Raw genomic sequence first — 19,028 nt, 5'->3', positions numbered from 1 at the left:
TTTGTGCTAAATTATATTGCCCTTAACAATAGGAGTTCTCATTTTGCTAATTTTTTTTCGAAATGATCCTCTAATAATTAGTTCTCTTCTTCATGGGATCTCATCTACCTTGAGAATGGATGTTTAAGCCTCTCTATGATACCACCCTACATCCTCTTACCTATCTTTTAATCTATTTTGCAATTTAAGATCTTCCTTGTCATCTCATCCTCTCCATGTCTCCCTTTCTATATTCCTAGATCTATTTCTATCTTTATACCTTGACCTACCTCTACTCTCGATCTATTTTTCCCCTAGTCTCTCACTCCATATTCATCTTTATCTCTATCTTCCTCTTCTCACCCCTCCCTATCTAAACACATCTCCTACTCTCTATCCATCCATCTCTCTACATCACTCCCCTCATGTACCTTTAAATCCTTACATTTCTCTCTCTCTCTCTATATATATATATTTCTTCATCCCTCTCCAATTTGAATTATGTCCCACTAATTTCAAATTATTTGAATTTTGAATTTTGTCACACTAATTTTAAATTATTTTTTAGTTATGCTGCAGGTTTTATTCATATTTACTTGATATTAATTTGCATACAATTTATCTATATAATCTTAAGTGCTCTAAAATTAGTATGTGACTTATGTATGTAAAATAATAATATATTAGCATGTAATTATTTTAATCTAATGATAAGCAAACAACTATGATTTCTTTATGCAATGTTCAAGTTAATTTCCTTTCGTAGTAGTTCAAAAAAAGGTCTCAGTTTCGTCGTTAATTTCTCTTATACTTCTTCTCTTGTGTTTAGCATTTCTAATGCCTTGGAATTAATTGAAACACGGAGTGAGTGTTGGTAGCATAGCGGTTGCCGAGTTTAAGCTGTCACGAGTTATCGCTTTTAAAAGCAAATGTGTTTTAAATAATTGTAACGTCTAAGTCAGCTTGAGAGCCATCAACAAAAGTCAAAATGTAACACATTAGACCATTTTCAAAATCTTAACCCAACCCAAGTATTTAGGGTTAAGGCATTGTGGAACATATTTAAAAAGTGATTTCACTTATTTTGAACGAGGCCTAATTGGTTGGCAAGGAAAAAATATGATAAAAGAATTCAGCTGATTTTTTATTCCACGTTTGCGGCCAGAGTTTTCCCCATGCGAGACTAGCGTTTGAGAGGTAGGCTCTTTTTCTTCACTCTTTTACCAAAAATTAGTTGAGTGCAAATATTTATTTGGCTAAATAAGTTCCTTCTCTGCTCTTTGTTTCCTAGTTGGTACCGTCATGTGTCATTCATAGTAAGATTTTAAATAGGAACTTTGGGGTGCCCTTCCAATATGTGTAAAACTTGTAATGGTTTATACACGTTTTTAGTATTCCTAGACTATCAGGATTGTGCAGTGATCTTAAAGGAATCCATGATGTCATATTGCAGGGTGGTCATCCTCCTAGATTCTTCATTCTTGTCAGTGCTGTATATGCGTATATTTATAAAATCAAACAGAAGAATACAAGGAAACAATGTTGATGGAATAGTTTGTATGAAAAATTTATCAACCACGGTTACTTGTTTGCCCATCAGGATTTCTCTTCTCTTTCTGGTAGGGTTCGAGTGTACAAACCCCATGAACCATTTATTATTTATTATGGCATGTTATTCCAGCCAGAGATAATATACATACATATTCTTACACCAAGGATACCCAGTTTTGACAAATGCCCAACTCGTTGATGTATCTGGCTGGGTGATAAACCCATATCTCTCTGTGGTTTCCAGAAAACACAGAAATCTCAGAATCTGAAAAAAAAACATAACATAAAATAAAATAGAAACGAATAAACCGTCGTTTCCTTTCGTTGTGTTGCTAACTAAGATAAATAGACGAGTGTATGACGAGGGTTAAGTAAACCGCTATGAAATGGGGAAATTATCACAAGTACAAACGGATCATTGGCAAGAATGAGGTAAACTGTTGTAGCAGGGGAAAATTTGGGTATTTTTAACAACGCGCGGACTTGAAGGATATTTCGATTTGAATTGGGGTTTATGTATGAAATGGACCTCAACAACTATCCAAAACAATCTATTGCCGTATCAGATTTGATGCCTATCTATGTAACACGCAGAGCAGTCGATATGTAACACGTGGAACAATCGAGAGGTGCCACAGAAATTTTGAAACGTGCCACCTAACCACCACGTATGCAGAATGCTTCTAGCCACGTCAGAGGAAGAGGGAAGTATCAACTCTCCACACTCATATTGAAGAACTTCACAATTTATTGCAAGTTGGTGAAGAAAATGTTAAAAACCATTAAAATATCTTGTGTTTTCCAATTTTAAAATTTTAGTGAAAAGTGCATATTGTTGGGAGAATAACTGCATTCTTTCAAATACTATTGTATTCTGTTTTTCAATTAATTATTGAATTTAATTTAAAATTTTTTTCACAAGACAATTCCAACTTTGTCTTTTTTGAATAAGCCAACCTCTGTCAACATATCCCTAGTAGTGGCTAAATAGGAAACTACACCCTAGTAATATAAAGAGGAATGAAAAAACAGCCATGTGCCCCTTTGGTAAGATATGTGTTTTAGTTCATTTCCCTTCTGTCTGCCAAAGATTGGGAATGAGTAATTCAAAATTTGACGAGTGATTCAAAATTTCAAACAATTTATTAACACTATTTGCTTATTCTTGCATATTCTTATATTGTTAATAAATTAGTTGAATATTATCAATAACATATGACCACAAGTTGTATTAATGAATATAATTTGGGTAGTATTTTTAATAATAATAATATGAATATGAATATGTTATGGATGCAAATACATTGGTTTAGTTTGTTATTTAACATTGTCTATCAAAGTTGCATATAAGCAATAAAATTTGTGCAACCAAATAAGCTAAACAACCTCAGGTAGTCTACTTAGCGCAAGTGACACCCCAAATCCTATTGATATAAAGGAAAGAATATGATAATAATAGATAAGTATGGTTAAATTATTTTTAAAAAAAACTTAAGGTATGGAAAAAAGTCATTGGACTAAAATTTAAATAGATTAGGGATCAAAGACTAAATAGAAGAAAGGATATGTGGATGAAACAAATTTCAAATGGATGAAAAAATAGAATTTTAATAAGCATGAATGTCTAGAGACTCTGGACAAATGAAGAAATAGAGAAGTTTGTGACGGAAAAATTCAGGAATGTTACATAGTGAAAATAAATGGGTGTACATAAAATTACAGCATCAAAGAATTTAACTCATAAGGATCATAAGAAGAAAGCGTACGTTAGAACAAATATTAAATGGGGAGTAAAACTACTTATATCGCAACTTAGGAAAAGTTCTTACCCTTTGAGGAATGACATAGGGTAGATGCATGATACCTAAGGAAGATTGAAAATACAAAATATGTCTATTTTGCAATATAGGAGTGCTAGAGATAGAGCAACATTTTATCGTAGTGTCTAACATACAAAAACATCCACTCTAGCTATGAAGATATTTTGGAAGCTGACAATTTAGGTGCCTTATTTAAAGAAATACAGATAAACAGTCTAATAAACTTATTGATCAAAATTTAGAAAAAAAGACTCGAAGAAGTTTCAATTGTCTTGTGATTTTAAGAAAATATTATGAAGTGTGTGCTATTTAGTATATCCCATAGACTGCTTCCACCATGTCATTTATCCATTCAATCCCACATAAGCTTTTATTGCAAAGATGAGAAGACTTGACATTAGCCTTGGAGATGTGTGCCTCTGATTGCCAAATGCAATTATCTTTAGGGAAACGAGATTGAAAAAGCAATTAAACTAACTCGGAGGCGCTTTCATACTGTTACCTGTATACATGACACTTGTGCCTCACTAACGCTCCCTCAAAAAAATACCCTTCAGCTCAGAACTTCAAAAATCAATAAGAAATGGAAAGCAGAAGAATGAGGTGTCCCAAGTGCAAGCATCTAGCCTGTGCATTTCACAGCTTTAATATCTTTCTCCATTGTCTCTGTACTCAGAATCATACCTCTACAACTTTTTTTTGATAACACACTTCATCTTGGTACATCTCAACGATAGATTATATAAACAGTGATCAATATCTCAATGCCATCTAGCATTGATTGTAGCAAACACGAAAGTGTGATCAATCCAGCCGTTCTCATTCTTTATCCATTCCTTTCAATCTAACAACCCCAGTGAACAAGCTGAGTTCACATACTATCTTATGTAAACCTTGTTACTGTTAGCAATTTCCCCACAGAATTAATCTCACACATCAGATGGTAGAGGAGGCATAAAAAATGGAATTTAAAAATGGCTTAGAATCTCTTAGCTCAGCCAATCGAAGATAGATCTCTTCTCTCTTTTTTCTCTTCTTTCAGAAATTTAATGGATGAGTGTAGTGTTGATGTGTGTTTTATGACTCACCAAACAGTAGAACAAAATACCGAAATATCTTATCCTCTCTTGAATAAAGTCTTGTGTATGCTAAGATTGCTAGAAGATCATACAATGACTTCAAGGTTCCTTTAATGCCAGGTCTTGACTGTGGATAAGATCGGTGGTTGATGTGATTTGCTGATGATCACAAGGGGCTTTACGTGTTTATTCATATTCATTTCAAGCCATACTGGATGTGGGAGCTATCTTAAAGTTTTGCAATGAAACGCTTTTTTTTTTATATTTTTCACAGAATATGTAGAAATTAAATAGGATGGGGTTCAGGAATTCTATTCTAATCCTAAGGGTAGTGATAACAACAAATAGTATTCTAGTGGACAAATTCCTCAATTTACTGAATTCAGCTTCGCCAAGTTATACTACAACTAAGCATGAACCAGTGCAATCTTCAAGGGTTATGCCAAAGATTTTCATATCACCGCATACACCATCATAAAGAACAATGTATACAAATGATAGAAGTTGAGCATATGCATGAAAGAGGTTCAGGCTAACTTTACACAACGAATTAGAATCACTAAAACACCAAAAATATGAACCAAAGGAATTCATCAATACACCATCATATTCTCCATTGTAATCACCACACATTGACTATGCTAAACTTAATCTACTTGAAGAAATTTTAGGAGAATAAGCAAGAACTAAGATACGTCAAGTATTCACCAAACTCCAATGAAAACTTTATTATCTCAGTAACTCATAGCAACAATCTCATAAAAATCTCCCCCTTTACAAATGAGAAATGAGGCCTTTATATAGGTCCTTGATTACAATGGTTGGCCCGAATGATCACAATAACTGATGGCCGAGATCATACCACATCAGCCCTAATTAGGGTTAGGGCAATGGAAAGGAATCTACATTAATGCCATAAGGAATCCACTACTGTAGTGGGTAATAAATGCCCACCATGCATGCTAATTTAAGGAGTGGGTGTAATAAATGATCCCTATGCATACCCACTCTGCATTTAATGCATCTATCCTTGATTTTTTCACCTGAAAGATCGAAATTGATCTAATACTATTTCCAACTCCTCTGTTCTGATGCTTGGTGCAGATTCTTGCTTGAATTCTAGAACTGCAATTGCTCTTTCTGCTTTTCCCAAGCTTTCATCCCAATCTGGTGGTAAGTCCTTAGTAGTGTGCATTGTATTTGAGAAGATGGAGAAGTTCTCAAAATCATCTCTTCCATATACGTTTAGCTGAAAGAATTCCTCTAGCTTGACTTTTAGATTATCAGTTGTCATTTCCTCTTCCCCTAATCTTTGTGATAACAAGGATGAAACTGCATTTGATATTCCTTGCTTGATGTTATCAACAATCTTTTTCCATTGACTGGATTCCCTGGTAAAGCTCTCGAACATTTCCTTAGCCATGATCACTGCACTGTACCATCGAATAAAATCATAGAAATCCCCCTTGCTAATAACTCGACCATCAATCAATTCTTGCTTTGGGGTATCCATCAGACTTTGAATGTCGGCAATCACCTCTTCTTGGTAAATATGCTTATCCACCCATGATTCCTCCATGCACTGAATCCTAGAGACTGCAGCCAATGCCCTATTGTGCACTTGCACTAATTCTTCTGCATGTTTGAAGGCTAACTCTTGAATTCCTTCGATCCAAACCTTTGCACCTTGAGCAATCTGCTTGATTCTATCAATATCACTTACCACTTCACTGGAAACACCTGTTGGAGGGACAAATGATGGACCTTCCTCTCTTACTGGATGAGGCAAGTTATTTATGTACTGACATAAGGCCCGAATTTCTCTTTTTTGCTTTTCATACCCTTCTTCTGCTTTCTTTAGCCTATCCTTCAAAGCCTATGTGGAGTCATCAAATTCTTCTAATATTTGCTCTCGGGAGGCCCGACCAAGATTTACTTCTGTAACATGATATTCATCTGGAGTAATCTGATTTTTCCCTTTGTCAACTATGGGAGTCGCAATCTGCAAGATTCTGGATCCTGATTCTCCTCTAATGAATTTAGTATATCTTTTTGCTTTCCCTTGTTCTTTTGATCGGTCCAAAATTTCCTGTAATTCAATTGCTGGATCAATCTCCTTTTGTTGATGCAATTGAATTCGTTGTCTCAACCATTCCAGAATGGGTATACTTTGGTCCCCCGGAATTACCAATTGTTCTTTCCTTTGGACCGCTCGAATGTCAATCTCTTCTTCACCTCCTGGACTATCCATTGTAACCTCAGGAACTATAGCTTCGACACTTGAAAGATGTATTGCTACCCCTGGAGTTTCTTCCTCTAGTGGACCATCTCCATCATTAATCATTTCTCGCTCTAAGATCATGGCAAGACTTTCTTCTATATCAATATCTTGATCTCTCCCTCTTTCTTGCATGGATTTTTCATAAGCATTTATACTCAACCTATCATGAATTGGCCTATCCAAATTCTCTTCTTGCTCAAATCTCCTTATACTTGTCCCCACATCCTGCCTTTCAAAGGTTTCTATCTCTTGGACACTTGGAGTTCGACTTGGAGAAGAGGGAGCATCTCCGTGTTTCTGCTTCTTATTTTGAGATTCTTGGATGACTTCCTCAATCCTAGGATGCTTTTCTCGAGGTACCTCCTTCCCTTTCTTGGTTCCTACATCTTCAGATGGAGTTCCCCTTTCTTCAACAGTCCCTTCAGATATTTGTCTTGATCTTTCATCCCTAAGTGGTCTGTGGCCAAGCAACCTATATGTGAATCCATTTACTGGTGCAACTAGTTTTTCAAGCTTACACTCAATCCACCACTTTGTAAAATCTAAGACTGGTTTTGAAAGGGCTTCGAGATCTGTAATTTCTTTCTTCTTCCAATCAAATGGTTGAGCTGTCTTTTCTGGATTGAATCCTTTTCGCATCACATTTGGGTCCTCCTCCATTTGATCAGGAACCTTGAATATGTTGCATGTTCTAATAATGTTCAATGGTAGTCTTGAATGCAGTCTTTTTCTAATCTTGTTCTCATCTACTGCATTTGCCCAAAAGTCTTCAAGGTGAACTTTGTGTTGGTACTTTGACCCTCCTACTGATGAGATCTTGTTGAAAGGATCAAAATCGTTCCTCTTTGGATAAAGCGGAAGGCGAAAGAAGTGGAGCTCATCTGATGATTTCTCTACAGCTTTTAGACATGGGCATACCTCAGTTTTTCCTTCTCCTATGGAAATTGGAAATTGCAATCCCAACTTCTTCTTCCCTTTCTGAATCTTGTCATAGGCAGTAAGTTGTCGAGTAAGCTCTAACAAGACCATCTTATCTGTTGGATACCTGAGAAGTTTGTATGGCTCCGTGGAGAATCCTTGAACTCGGATGTATGAAAAGGTAGGAAACTGAATGAACCAGGCACCATATTCTTCAACCAACTTCATTGCACCTATTGACATTCTTACATGTGGCCTCTTTTGTAGTGTTCTTACCATGCGCATGGAAAATATATCATTAACCCTCATGTAATCATCCTTTGAATACAAATGCAACTGCGAGTAACATTCGTGGACTTTGAGGTGTTGGCTTCCGCTTCCAATTGGTCCTTTGCATCGTAGTCCATCATAACTTGTCCTTCGTGCTAGCATGTAGATGACATAGGAGCTCATGTAAAATTTCTTTGTATGCTCTAGATTCATCAACTGTTCATTTAGGTTATCACTTATGAGCCCAGCCCAATCTATTCTGTCACCTTCCTCCATTACCTGCTCAACAAAATACCACATCCAAGATTCAAACCTATAAGAATAAGGCATGCCAAATATGCGACTCAACATCATGACCATATCACTATATTCCCTCTGCAAGTCAAGCCATACTATTTCTTTAGGAATCTTGGACTGATGCGGTCTATTCTTTTTCAGCCATTTTTTGTTGATTATTTCTTCACAAAAATTGATTCCAGATGTATAGATTCTCAGTGCTTGCTCTTGTGTTTTTGTGACCATCCTTGGATTTGAAGGAATTCCAAATGCTTCAAAAATGGATGCCGGAGAAAAATCTGCCAGAATATTTCGTTCAGAATCCCGGATGGTTCTGTCTCTAGGACTGTAGTGCTTAGTACATTCTACGATCAATTCTAGATGCTGAAAAGAAGGAAAGGAGGGGGGAAAGCAGCTGCAGCAAAAATTCCACTTCTCACAATTCTTGTGGCTAGGTGTGTCGGTTGATGGTCATTGTATCCGAGCATTCTCCGGTTGAAATCTTTCAAATCAAGGCCGCCGAGGCTTGTATCTCCGATTTCTGCCCACTTTGACACAATTTTGGATTCAGGATAGAATCCTCTCCTTTCATTCTTTATCAGTTGTCCTCGCGTTTCTCTTGTTCCCCTGGGCTCTGCCATTTTCCTTTCCTGCAAAATAGAAAATGTACATACATAAGACTATGCAAGGAAAGTATTTTAAAACAACAGATACAACTTGTCCATAAGACAAAGATTTTGGATTTTCGCCAAAATTTCCATACTCCTTTCAAGATTCACTCTCTACAAAAAAAATTCCTTTCTGATGGGATTCAAAATCTTCTGTCGTGAATTCTTAGAAAATTCCTCAACAATTTCAGAAAATTTCTCAAAAAATCTGTTCCCTTGAACTCCTCAAATCTTACTCCTATTCTTGATTTGCTTTTCAAATTTCTGTGTGAGCCTGAATGAATGAGAGGGTTTCTTATATAAATCATCCTTAAAAAAAAATGCCTTTAAAGCTGCAGACTAAAATTAAGCAGCTGCTTTACTTAACCATTAAGGTTTCCATTTTTTGTGCCACTTGTCACTTTTTGCTGTTTGATTAAAAAAGTTGCTATTTTTTATGCTCTTAGCTTCATGATGAAGCTAAGTACTCTTCTATTTTGATTTTTTTTTTATAGTTTTATTAATTAAATATCAATTTAAAAAAAAAATCAATATTCAATTAATTTCCATTTTTAAATGAAAAAAAATCAAATTCTTTTGCAACTTTTTCTCCATTTTTAAAAAGAAATCAAATTAAATATTAGTAAAACTAATATTTAATTTTCTAAATGTAAATCCAAAAAACTTTTTCTGAAGGAAAAATTATTTTTTCGCTTTTCTCCTCTGAATCCAATTTTCACTTCATAAGAATTTTCACTCTCTTGCTTTAAAGTTTGGATTTTTCCTCAAAATTTTCAATATTCCGGTTTTTTATTGGATGTCTATTGCTTCAATGATAATATTTCTCTGCCACAACTGCATTCCGTAGTCCAAAGCGATCTTTTCCATGATTTGCTGGTCGGGATTTTGAAGGAGTGGAGGATTTTATTCTTTCCCCGACTTCCTTGGATTTGCATTTTTTCAAATTGTGGAATTGGCTTTTTCTGAATGCAAGAACGAGGTTTCTATGGAATGAAGGATAAATTCTTTCATCAAAACATTTCTTCATTTCCTCACGATTGTGCTCCAAAATTTTAGGGATTGGCTTTTTCAAGGAATGAGGGATATGCAATTTTAAAATTATTGGAGATTTTCATTAGTTGACCATTCCCTTGGTTCCGCTGACCTGCGCTCCATGATTTTCGAGAATCCTGAATCCCAAAATAGAGTAATCGTGTGTATAAGGATCAAGTTTTTCTCTTCCGCCTCCTTCTGAACCTTCCATTCACCATAATAAACATGTATAGAGTAGCAATGGCAGCTCTTTGTGTTAGAAATGCATTTAACTTTGGGCAGACTACAATATAGATTATCCTCTGAAAAGTCTGCCACACAATCAAGCCCACCTTCGCGCTGGACTAGCATTGTTTAGGCAAAGATGCAGGCTCAACACATATTCAATCTGGGAAGCAAAAGAAGAAGCCATTGATATACTAACTGAAAATATTGTGTGATGAGTCGCCTCATTACTATTTGGTGTGGGAACTGAAACAAAGTTGATCAGATAGAAGCTTTAATCCTGAGCTATAACCGGTTTGCTCGTCATTGTACTTAGCCCATAGCATGACTCCTCCATACTTGGAGGACACCTTTATCTGAGGTAGCACAGTAGAGGTGAGTGTGCTGTTGACAAGAGTGGAGACTTCAAACACTGACTCCAAAGCAATGACAGGTAGGGATTGTTTGGCGTCTTTCAAAAATCTTTAGTCGGTACTCATGATCACCCCGATTTGACCTGCAAGCTTCAAAATTTTCCACTATTCTGGCTTCATTGGATATCCATTGCTTCAATGATATTATTCCCATGCCTCACTAAGATTGTGCTCCACGATTTTCGCGTCGGGGTTTTCAAGGAATGAGGGATTTCGTTTTTTCCTTGACTTCTTTGGATTTGCGCTCCATGCTTTATAGAAAGCGGAATTTTCAAGGAATGAGGGATTTAGCTTTTTCCGTGACTTCTTCAAAACTGTGCTCCGTGGAAGAAGGAAAAAAAAGCTGGCAACAAAATTTTTAAAAAACAGAAAGGGGGGGCCCCCGGCTGGGGCAATGGTGATTGGCGGTCACAACATGTAGTCCATTTTTAAAAAGAAAAAATGGATAGAAAGGAGGGAGTGGGCAGAGCAATAGAAATAAAACAATTCTAGCATATAGATTCTGAAATATAAAAGGGCTTACATAATATCGAAGTATAAAATCAACCTTATTGTCCAGTGTTTTGGCATGGACATGATAAGAGGTTAAAACTGCCCTCTATGAAATCTAATTCTCTGGCCTTAACTTGTTATGGGTCACATACACCTCCCTAGGGCTTGGAAATACTTACATTCATAAGATTAAATCCCATTCTAATGATATTAGGGTAGACGAAGTAGAAAAGGGAGTATAGATTAAAAAAGGACAAACGCAATATCTCAAGTCCTGCTAGGAGATACTGAGTAAAAAGAAGATTTGAGAACGGAGGACTATTTTTGTGCCAAGTTATATAATTGTTTACCAAATAAATGACTGAGAGTCTAGATTTTCAGAGAAAGTGCAAGCATTTTGATTATGAAATGGATCACTCAGTTTTAATTTTGAATAATAATAGCTCACACGTATGAGATCAAATAGTACAAATCAGATGCTCCAATCGTGCATACAAATGTAAGGACTGCCCCTGCAAAACCAATGCCACATCAGCCATCTCCATAAATTTCGGAAAAATCAATGAGAGTCGAAGTCTTTTGAATATTGACTAGTCAGCATTTGTTGATTAACTATCATTAAGTTTAATTAAATTGATACATATACATATATATATTCAAGTTAAAAAGAAACTATAAATTCGTTACCAGATTACCAAATACCAGACACCAGGTGGTCTAACCATGACAACCAAGTTGAAAAGAGCTCCAAAACCTGTCTAAGAACACAAGGGCGAGAATATTGTAGGAGTGCTTTTCCACCCTACCACGAAGCTGTCAAGTTTCCCTGGAATCTTTCCTGACATGAAAGATACCCAGCTTGGCAACGAGATAGTCTAAACAAGTAAAACTTAGAAGAGTAATGGAATTGTGCAACACATAGTCTACATTTAATTATATAGGAAAATTTATAAAGCTTGATAGGTGTCTTCTCATAATTCCATCAGGAAGGCATATCACACCTTGTAAGGAAAACTCTTTCAAAAAATAAAGGACTTCACCTCTAAATATTTCCATATCAACACTTAACTTATCTCTATGTTCAATATTACCAGATATCTAATCCAATGTAGGCAATGCTCTTAATCCAATTATTTATTTCACATGAAACAAGCCAACTAACTAATATGATTATGCATCTATAATGCTCACGGTGCACACATCATATATTACCAATTCTAGACTAACTGTGCTACATCATCATCAACCGGAAAATGTGGAAAAGAGCCAATAACATAAAAGTGGAAAAATCAAACTATAACTAAACATAGAATTACTAGAATGATGAACATTGGAATCCACAAGTTTTAATTGTCAGATAGTTCAATTGATCATAGCAATACTATTCTTGTAGCGAGGTTTAGTTACTGAAGATATCAAAAGCTCCATAATTTACTTTTCTTAATATATTTCTGTATAAAGCCCATTTTGTACTTAGAGCTCTGGAAGGAGCAACACAGCTCTTTAAGTTTTCATGTTCAATCAATTTACACAAGAGAAAACTAGTACAACCCTTAATTAAACTCCCATCAAGTAATTGTGGATCACATTATTACTGCAGTTTATATAAAATAGATTGCCTAATCCTATCACTACTGCAGGTATAATAGATTGAGTTTAAATAAGTTTGGCAAAAGCAACATTTTCATGTAACTCTCAACAACACAATTACATCAAGTCTTAGGAAGTTTTCTTGCAATAAGGTCCTGGTTCAAAAGTTATAGCTCAATATCAGCATATCACAATACTACTGAAATGAATTATAGAAAATTACACTTCCGATTTCTATGTTATAGATCAGCCCAACTAAACAAAAGTCCAGGATTTATCATCTATAAGTAAGATTCAGCCATGGTTTAGTTGCTGAATCTATATATTCAGAAAATAACCATTATGGTTGCCTTAAGCTTAATATATTTATCTGTGTTACATAGCTTGACACGCTGGTAACAGACAAGATAACTTGCAACACCTTACGAAAAAACAGGGGGGTACCAAGAGAATTCAAAATCATTAAGTGGTTTTGAGGTACAGTGAAGTAACATTTTATTCTAAGAAGAGTGAATAGTACAAAACTCTGTGTCCAAATCTCCTATCTCATAACAATTTAATGCCATCCAGTTTATGGTAACAACGTTACAGTAATAGCAATGTACTTTTAGAACCCATTTTATAATTATATCTACAGTGAAATGTCAGTGTGGGTTCTCCACAGGTAAAGACAAAAATCATTTTAAAGATACATCATCAACAGGCATTCATTATCTGCCATGACATTTTAATGTTTACCAAGTGGCAGCAAAAAAGTTTGAATGTTAAATAACTTGTGACAACTGTTCAACATCAAAAACAACATAAAGCCTCCAATGTTAAAAGGAAAAGTATCACCATACCATTTTAAAGAACAGCAATTTAATATGAACTGAACGAAATAAGGGTAACAGTGTTGATGTATACAGTAGTTACAGTTCCAGCATAACGTTTCAAGATTAACAGCATTAAGGTTGTCAACAGCACGGCAATAAGATTTCCAATGTAGCAGCATTAACATTTTTAAGCAGGAACATAGTAGTGACATTCATTGAAAGGTAACTGTCTTGTCTTCCTAAGCCTTGACAGTCTCGACACCTTGTTTAAAGCAACGCCAACAATGGAGGCAGACACCATGTTCAAAAGCATCATCATGTACTGTGACAGCGTAAGGGTTTAAAAACAATGCAAGAATGGTAGTAACGTTCCAAGTTAATATTGTTATTTTAAAAAATATTTCCCATTGATCCGTACCCGAGCCCTAGCAAAAATTGGGGTCTCTTCTAAATTTCAAGCCAGACGTTAAATATGTGCAGATTTCCAAAAACGATTTAAGAGAACAGGGCATATAAGTTAAGAAATTGCATTCACTAAGCAATTCTTTCTCAAGAGATTCACAAGCAAATGCAGATATAGACAGAGGAAGACATTAACTAGAAAGAACCTGAAATCTGAAGACCCCTGATTGCTGTCGTTTCCTCCTACAGTCCTCTTTCGTTGAATGCCGCCCTTGTCACTGTGTTTCCCCAACTGCCAATCCCCTCACTTTCACCTTCTTGCCGTTCTCCTTCCTTTGCTTGGCTATGTATATGTGTGTTTCATTATTCCCAAACCCTATTTTAACACCACTCTTCCAACAGTACGGATGGAACTGACCTATTCTGTTTTGTTAACGGTTCTTTATGGTTAATTTTAGGTGTTATTAACATTATCTTAATTTTTAATTTAGGAAGTCGATTCATTCTCCCTCCACGTGGAGTGGGGTACTAATTTATTTGGGTAAGGGGAGAGTGGGTTGTGACAACAAATGTCATATCCTCTACATTGGTTTTCAGAATCAATCAATTGTGATATACAATGGTTCAAGAGATCATGCTTACATTCACAGCAGATTTTTTGAGCCGAGAAATAATGTTGTCCAACTTTTCACAGCTGATCTCTGAATGGCTTGAGATGGAATGTTCGTTTCATAAATATTGGTCAATGCTTGTTTAAGACAGAAGGACAGCAACATAATTTATTCAGAATTATTGGTTATAAAACATAGATGTTATGGTGGAAATATATACAGTACAAGAAAAGGTATAAAATAAGTAATTAAACTAGGTTGAGATATTAGATAATGTATAATTAATGACAAGTTATGTAACCAAGCGTGTGGCAATCTAAAACTATGATGATTTTCCCCACAAACTACAATGAATAAACAGCAATATGTAGCTCCGTTCTAAAGCCTACAATAGAATGAACATATCAGCTTTCAATCTTCTGATTCTTATTCCATATATACCTTCAGCTCCTCTTTTTTCATGCTAATTCTCTGAATGGATTTTGCAAATGCAGAATGGTAATTTGAACACAAAGTTAAACAAATCTAGACAATTAGAAACATGTTCTGTTAGGTCAGAAATCCTTTTCTATCTCCTGGAAGCATTTCTCCTTTCCAAAAATTTGAACCCTTTCTATATGTTTCTGACATTTAGCAAATTTCTTGGTATCTGCCTTTTCTACTTCAAAGTTCTTTTCTGGTTTAAAATTGTTTCTCTTGAAGTATAGAAACTAGCCAAGTCTCCAAGTGGAAGGGCTGGACATTACTTGATTGTGGAAGGGTGTATGGCATTACAGGTACATTTTACTTGGTGTTAATAAATATTCAGCTAGTTTTTTTCTTCCCGTCCTCTGCCATATGCTCTGTCTGCGCTTATTGCGAGTGTTGGGAAATATGTTTAATATTGGTTTCTTGACCTTGTGTGTTCATGAGGTAACTTTCTTCATGATTACGAGAAAATACATCATCGTTGACTGCAATCTGTTTTCTTCAGGTCAGAGCAGGTATTAGTCCCAATCAACATTGATGTATATTCATTTGTTCAAACTTCACATCTACCAAACTCAAGTGCACATCAGCCGTTTCAGACAGTATATTCATTGATGTGAGAGGGGGTTTTGTTCCCACCCAACATTGTGAAAACCATACACATGAACGCTCAGCCAGTAGCTGCACCATAGAAGTTTGACTCTATGATCTTGGTGTCATTCAACATTCAGTGTAAAGGTCTCGTTCACCCTGTCCTCGTCTGCCTTGATTCTTATAGGCTTTTGCATGTACGTTTGCCATGGAGGATGAAGAAACAGGGGAACTGTTTATACCATGCAGAGAATGCAGTCAAAAGTGTTTTAAAAGACATGGAAAATACCATGATAAACGGTGCTTTGATGGCTCTGCTTCCTTTTTCAAAGTTCTTCTTGGGGACTTTGAAGAAAAACTGGTGAGTTTTGTATGGTTACTTCTACAATCATTTTTTCCTTTTAGGTCTCTTTTACAAACTCTGTAGTGTATGTTTCTTGCAGTGCGTTCCTCCTGCATTTGCTTCTGAACTCATAAATGAAAAAGACAAACATATGGTATTGCAAGGCCCAGATGGACGGGAGTGGAAGATCGAATTATCGAATATAAATAGTAAACTGGAATTTCGAGGAGATGGGTGGAAAAAATTCGTCCATTACCACAGCCTGCAAATGGGAGATTTTGTTGTGTTTTACTACACAGCGAGGTTGTACATGGAGGTTCACATGTTTGGAAGGTCCGGGTGTGCAAAAAGTGCCAGTGTTGTTGATTTTGAAAAACCAAACATCGATTCAAATAAGAAATCCGCTCCTAACAAGATGTGCAGTTTAAATGAAACACCGGGAAAAACAATGTCGATTGACTCTGTTTCTGATGAGGAAAGTAACCATGAGCCTCAAGCCGTGGTTGACAAACAGAAAAGAAGGAAGTCCTCATTTCGAGGTAAGCAGTATATTTGTCAAAACTATATGGAACTTGTTAAATTTGCAACATTTAGAAGAACTGGTATTAACAATAAAGCGAATTCTTTTTGCAGGTCATTCGTCCCATAACCCTGGAAATTGTTTCTCCTGTCAGAAGGACGCGCCTATGGAATCTGTTCCTCCTTTAAAATCAGATAAACCATTTTGCAGAATGGTTATCAGATCATGGAATGTAAATAGTTATCTAGTAAGATCAAATACTCTGCTTTCTTTGATTGTATATATGTGTATATATATTCAAATTTAAATTAGGAATCAAGGGTGTAGAAAGACGCACTAACAAGTTAACAAAGTACTAAATTGTTTTTCATTTATGTATGCATTTATGTGAATTGGGGACCTTAAGAGAGTGTATTTAATAGCTCAGATTTTGCGATGGTTTGGTAATGCAGATGTTCACCAATAGTTTAATACAGGATTATATGATTCGACTTCCAAACCAGAAAAGTGAAGTATTACTTTTGAATGGAGACTGTAAGGAGTGGAAAATAAATTGTGTTAGGAAGCACAATAACCCTACATTTAGTGGGGGGTGGAGAAATTTCATACATGATAACAATGTGAAGGAAGGAGACACTTGTGTTTTTGAGCAGATGAACAACAATGAAAACAAATTTATCTTCAAAGTACATATTTTTCCTAAAGCTGCAGATAAAACATCGCCGATTGACTTGGTTTCTGATGAGGAAAATAACCACGAGTCTGAAGCTCTGGCTAAAATTCAGAAAAGAAAAAGGAAGTCCTCTTTTCTTGGTAAGCAGTAGTTTTGTCAAAAATTTATAGAATTTGTTTAATCTGTAAGTTGCATTTAGGAAAATCTGTGTAACAATAAAGCAAATTTTTTCCGCAGGTCATTCATCCCGGAACCCTGGGCATTGTTTCTCCTCTCAGAAAGATCTCCCTATGGAATCTGCTGATTTAAAACAGAAAGACCCGCCTGTGGAATCTGCGGCTTCTTTCAAATCAGATAAACCATTTTGCAGAATGGTTATGAAATCATGGAATGTAAATCGACAATATTATATAGTAAGATCAATTTTTCTGCTTTCTTTGTTCATATATGCATATATTTCAAATAGGAGTAAAGGGTATAGAAAAACGACATTAAAGATCTAACAAAGTGCCAATTTGTTCTTGTTATTCATTTTTCTGCTAGATCTCTAATGGTCTACGATGTATTTCTGCATCTGTGTGAATTGTGGAGCTTAAGAAGAATGTATTAAGTAATTCGGATTTTGTTTGTGATGGTTTGGTAATTCAGATGTTTAACAAAGGACTAATACGGGATTACCCAATACAATTTCCAACTCAAAGATGTGAAGTACTACTTTTGAATGGAGAGTGGAAGGTGTGGAAAGTAAAATTTATTATTAAGAACATGTACCCTACATTTAGTGGGGGGTGGAAATTATTCACAGATGACAACGATGTAAAGGAAGGAGACACTAGTATATTTGAGCAGCTGAACAAGAATGAAGACAAATTTATGTACAAAGTGCACGTCTTCCCACGTGAGCAAAAGAGGGAAAAGTCATTTATAAAATAATAAATTTATCTTATATTTTCTGGTTTTTTTTTGTGAATTGTAATCTTGGTAAATTTTATTAATTGAAAAGGACTATTCATCAAAAAATAATAAATTTAAAAAAGAGGTTTTGAGTGCTTGAATTTGATGTTCAAGTTTGTTTTGATTAATTGATTAAAAAATCTGAACTATAATTATTAATTTTGATATATTATCGTTGTTGTTAGTAGTGGCAAGAAATATTCTTTGAATCAATTCACATTGATTCAGCTTCTTTCTTCCTTTTTCTTCTGAGAAAATGTTTATAGGGACAACATTTTGTTCAAACAAAAAGGTGGTAGACTATAAAATAATTTAGTGGGAGAGGTTAGGAAGTTGAGATTATATATATATATTTTAACTAGCTGAAGTGGGTATGAGTTGCATAAAGTGAGTTAGCACTAACAAAAAACTACAGCAGAAAATGAAGAGAAATCAAATTCATAGATAACACAAATAATCTAGACAAATGTCTTTGGAAAAAGCTTAATATGGGGAAAATTGTTTTTCAAGATTGAAGTGTTTTATTAATAGGAGTAGCAAACTTGCTATTAAGGAATTGTTGCAACAATTTTTCTATATTGGAAATATTAATAATCAATTTCCCTCTGCCACTTGTTGAACCCCTTATTGGAACTTAGAAGATGAAATTTTCTCCTTACACTACTAAAAGTCTCTTCTCTATCTAATTGAAAACTCAATTAATTCCAATAATTTTTTGTATCAATATAGCTCATTAATTCATTACATATACTTTCTCATTCAAGAATTGATGAGCCACTAATGGCAACAACTTAGACTCCCAACTGATATCAATTCACATTCCTTTGTGTTCATGCCCCACACAATGCCTCTCAAGTCTAGAACAATTGACAAGATATATATAATTTAATCCTCAAGCTCTAAGCAAGAAAATTGTTCTCTACAACAGAATCTTTATTCACGACCTTTGCTAGAATATATGCTACTTGTTGATATGTAGATATACATTGTAAATTGAATTGATCCGTGTTATACACAATCCCTAATAAAATAGTATCTAATGTCAATATGATTTGAC

At 35.3% G+C, this 19,028-nt stretch overlaps 1 protein-coding gene across 1 annotated transcript; it reads left to right on the top strand.

Moving 5' to 3' along the window:
• Positions 1-1,076: 1,076 nt before the first annotated feature.
• Positions 1,077-17,950, top strand: LOC149549975 (B3 domain-containing transcription factor VRN1-like). The gene is made up of 8 exons (XM_089794407.1): positions 1,077-1,176; positions 15,130-15,198; positions 15,396-15,842; positions 15,925-16,363; positions 16,458-16,591; positions 16,797-17,157; positions 17,255-17,430; positions 17,666-17,950. Exons 3-8 carry the CDS (start codon positions 15,690-15,692, stop codon positions 17,948-17,950), a joined length of 1,548 nt encoding a protein of 515 aa, XP_089650533.1. The 5' UTR covers positions 1,077-1,176; positions 15,130-15,198; positions 15,396-15,689.
• Positions 17,951-19,028: the final 1,078 nt, after the last annotated feature.

This window comes from Cupressus sempervirens, chromosome 7 (assembly GCF_028749045.1).
Source record: "Cupressus sempervirens isolate cs-2001-9-10 chromosome 7, ASM2874904v1, whole genome shotgun sequence".
NCBI classification, from domain to species: Eukaryota; Viridiplantae; Streptophyta; class Pinopsida; order Cupressales; family Cupressaceae; genus Cupressus; species Cupressus sempervirens.
This window is presented reverse-complemented; position numbering and strand designations above follow the sequence as displayed.

What these genes read in the sequence shown, in the direction of transcription:
- LOC149549975 (XM_089794407.1), top strand. Translation starts at nt 15,690, where the DNA reads ATGGAGGATGAAGAAACAGGGGAACTGTTTATACCATGCAGAGAATGC. An exon ending in GGGACTTTGAAGAAAAACTG is followed by an intron (nt 15,843 to 15,924) that starts GTGAGTTTTGTA and finishes TGTTTCTTGCAG; the next exon opens with TGCGTTCCTCCTGCATTTGC. An exon ending in AAGGAAGTCCTCTTTTCTTG is followed by an intron (nt 17,158 to 17,254) that starts GTAAGCAGTAGT and finishes TTTTTTCCGCAG; the next exon opens with GTCATTCATCCCGGAACCCT.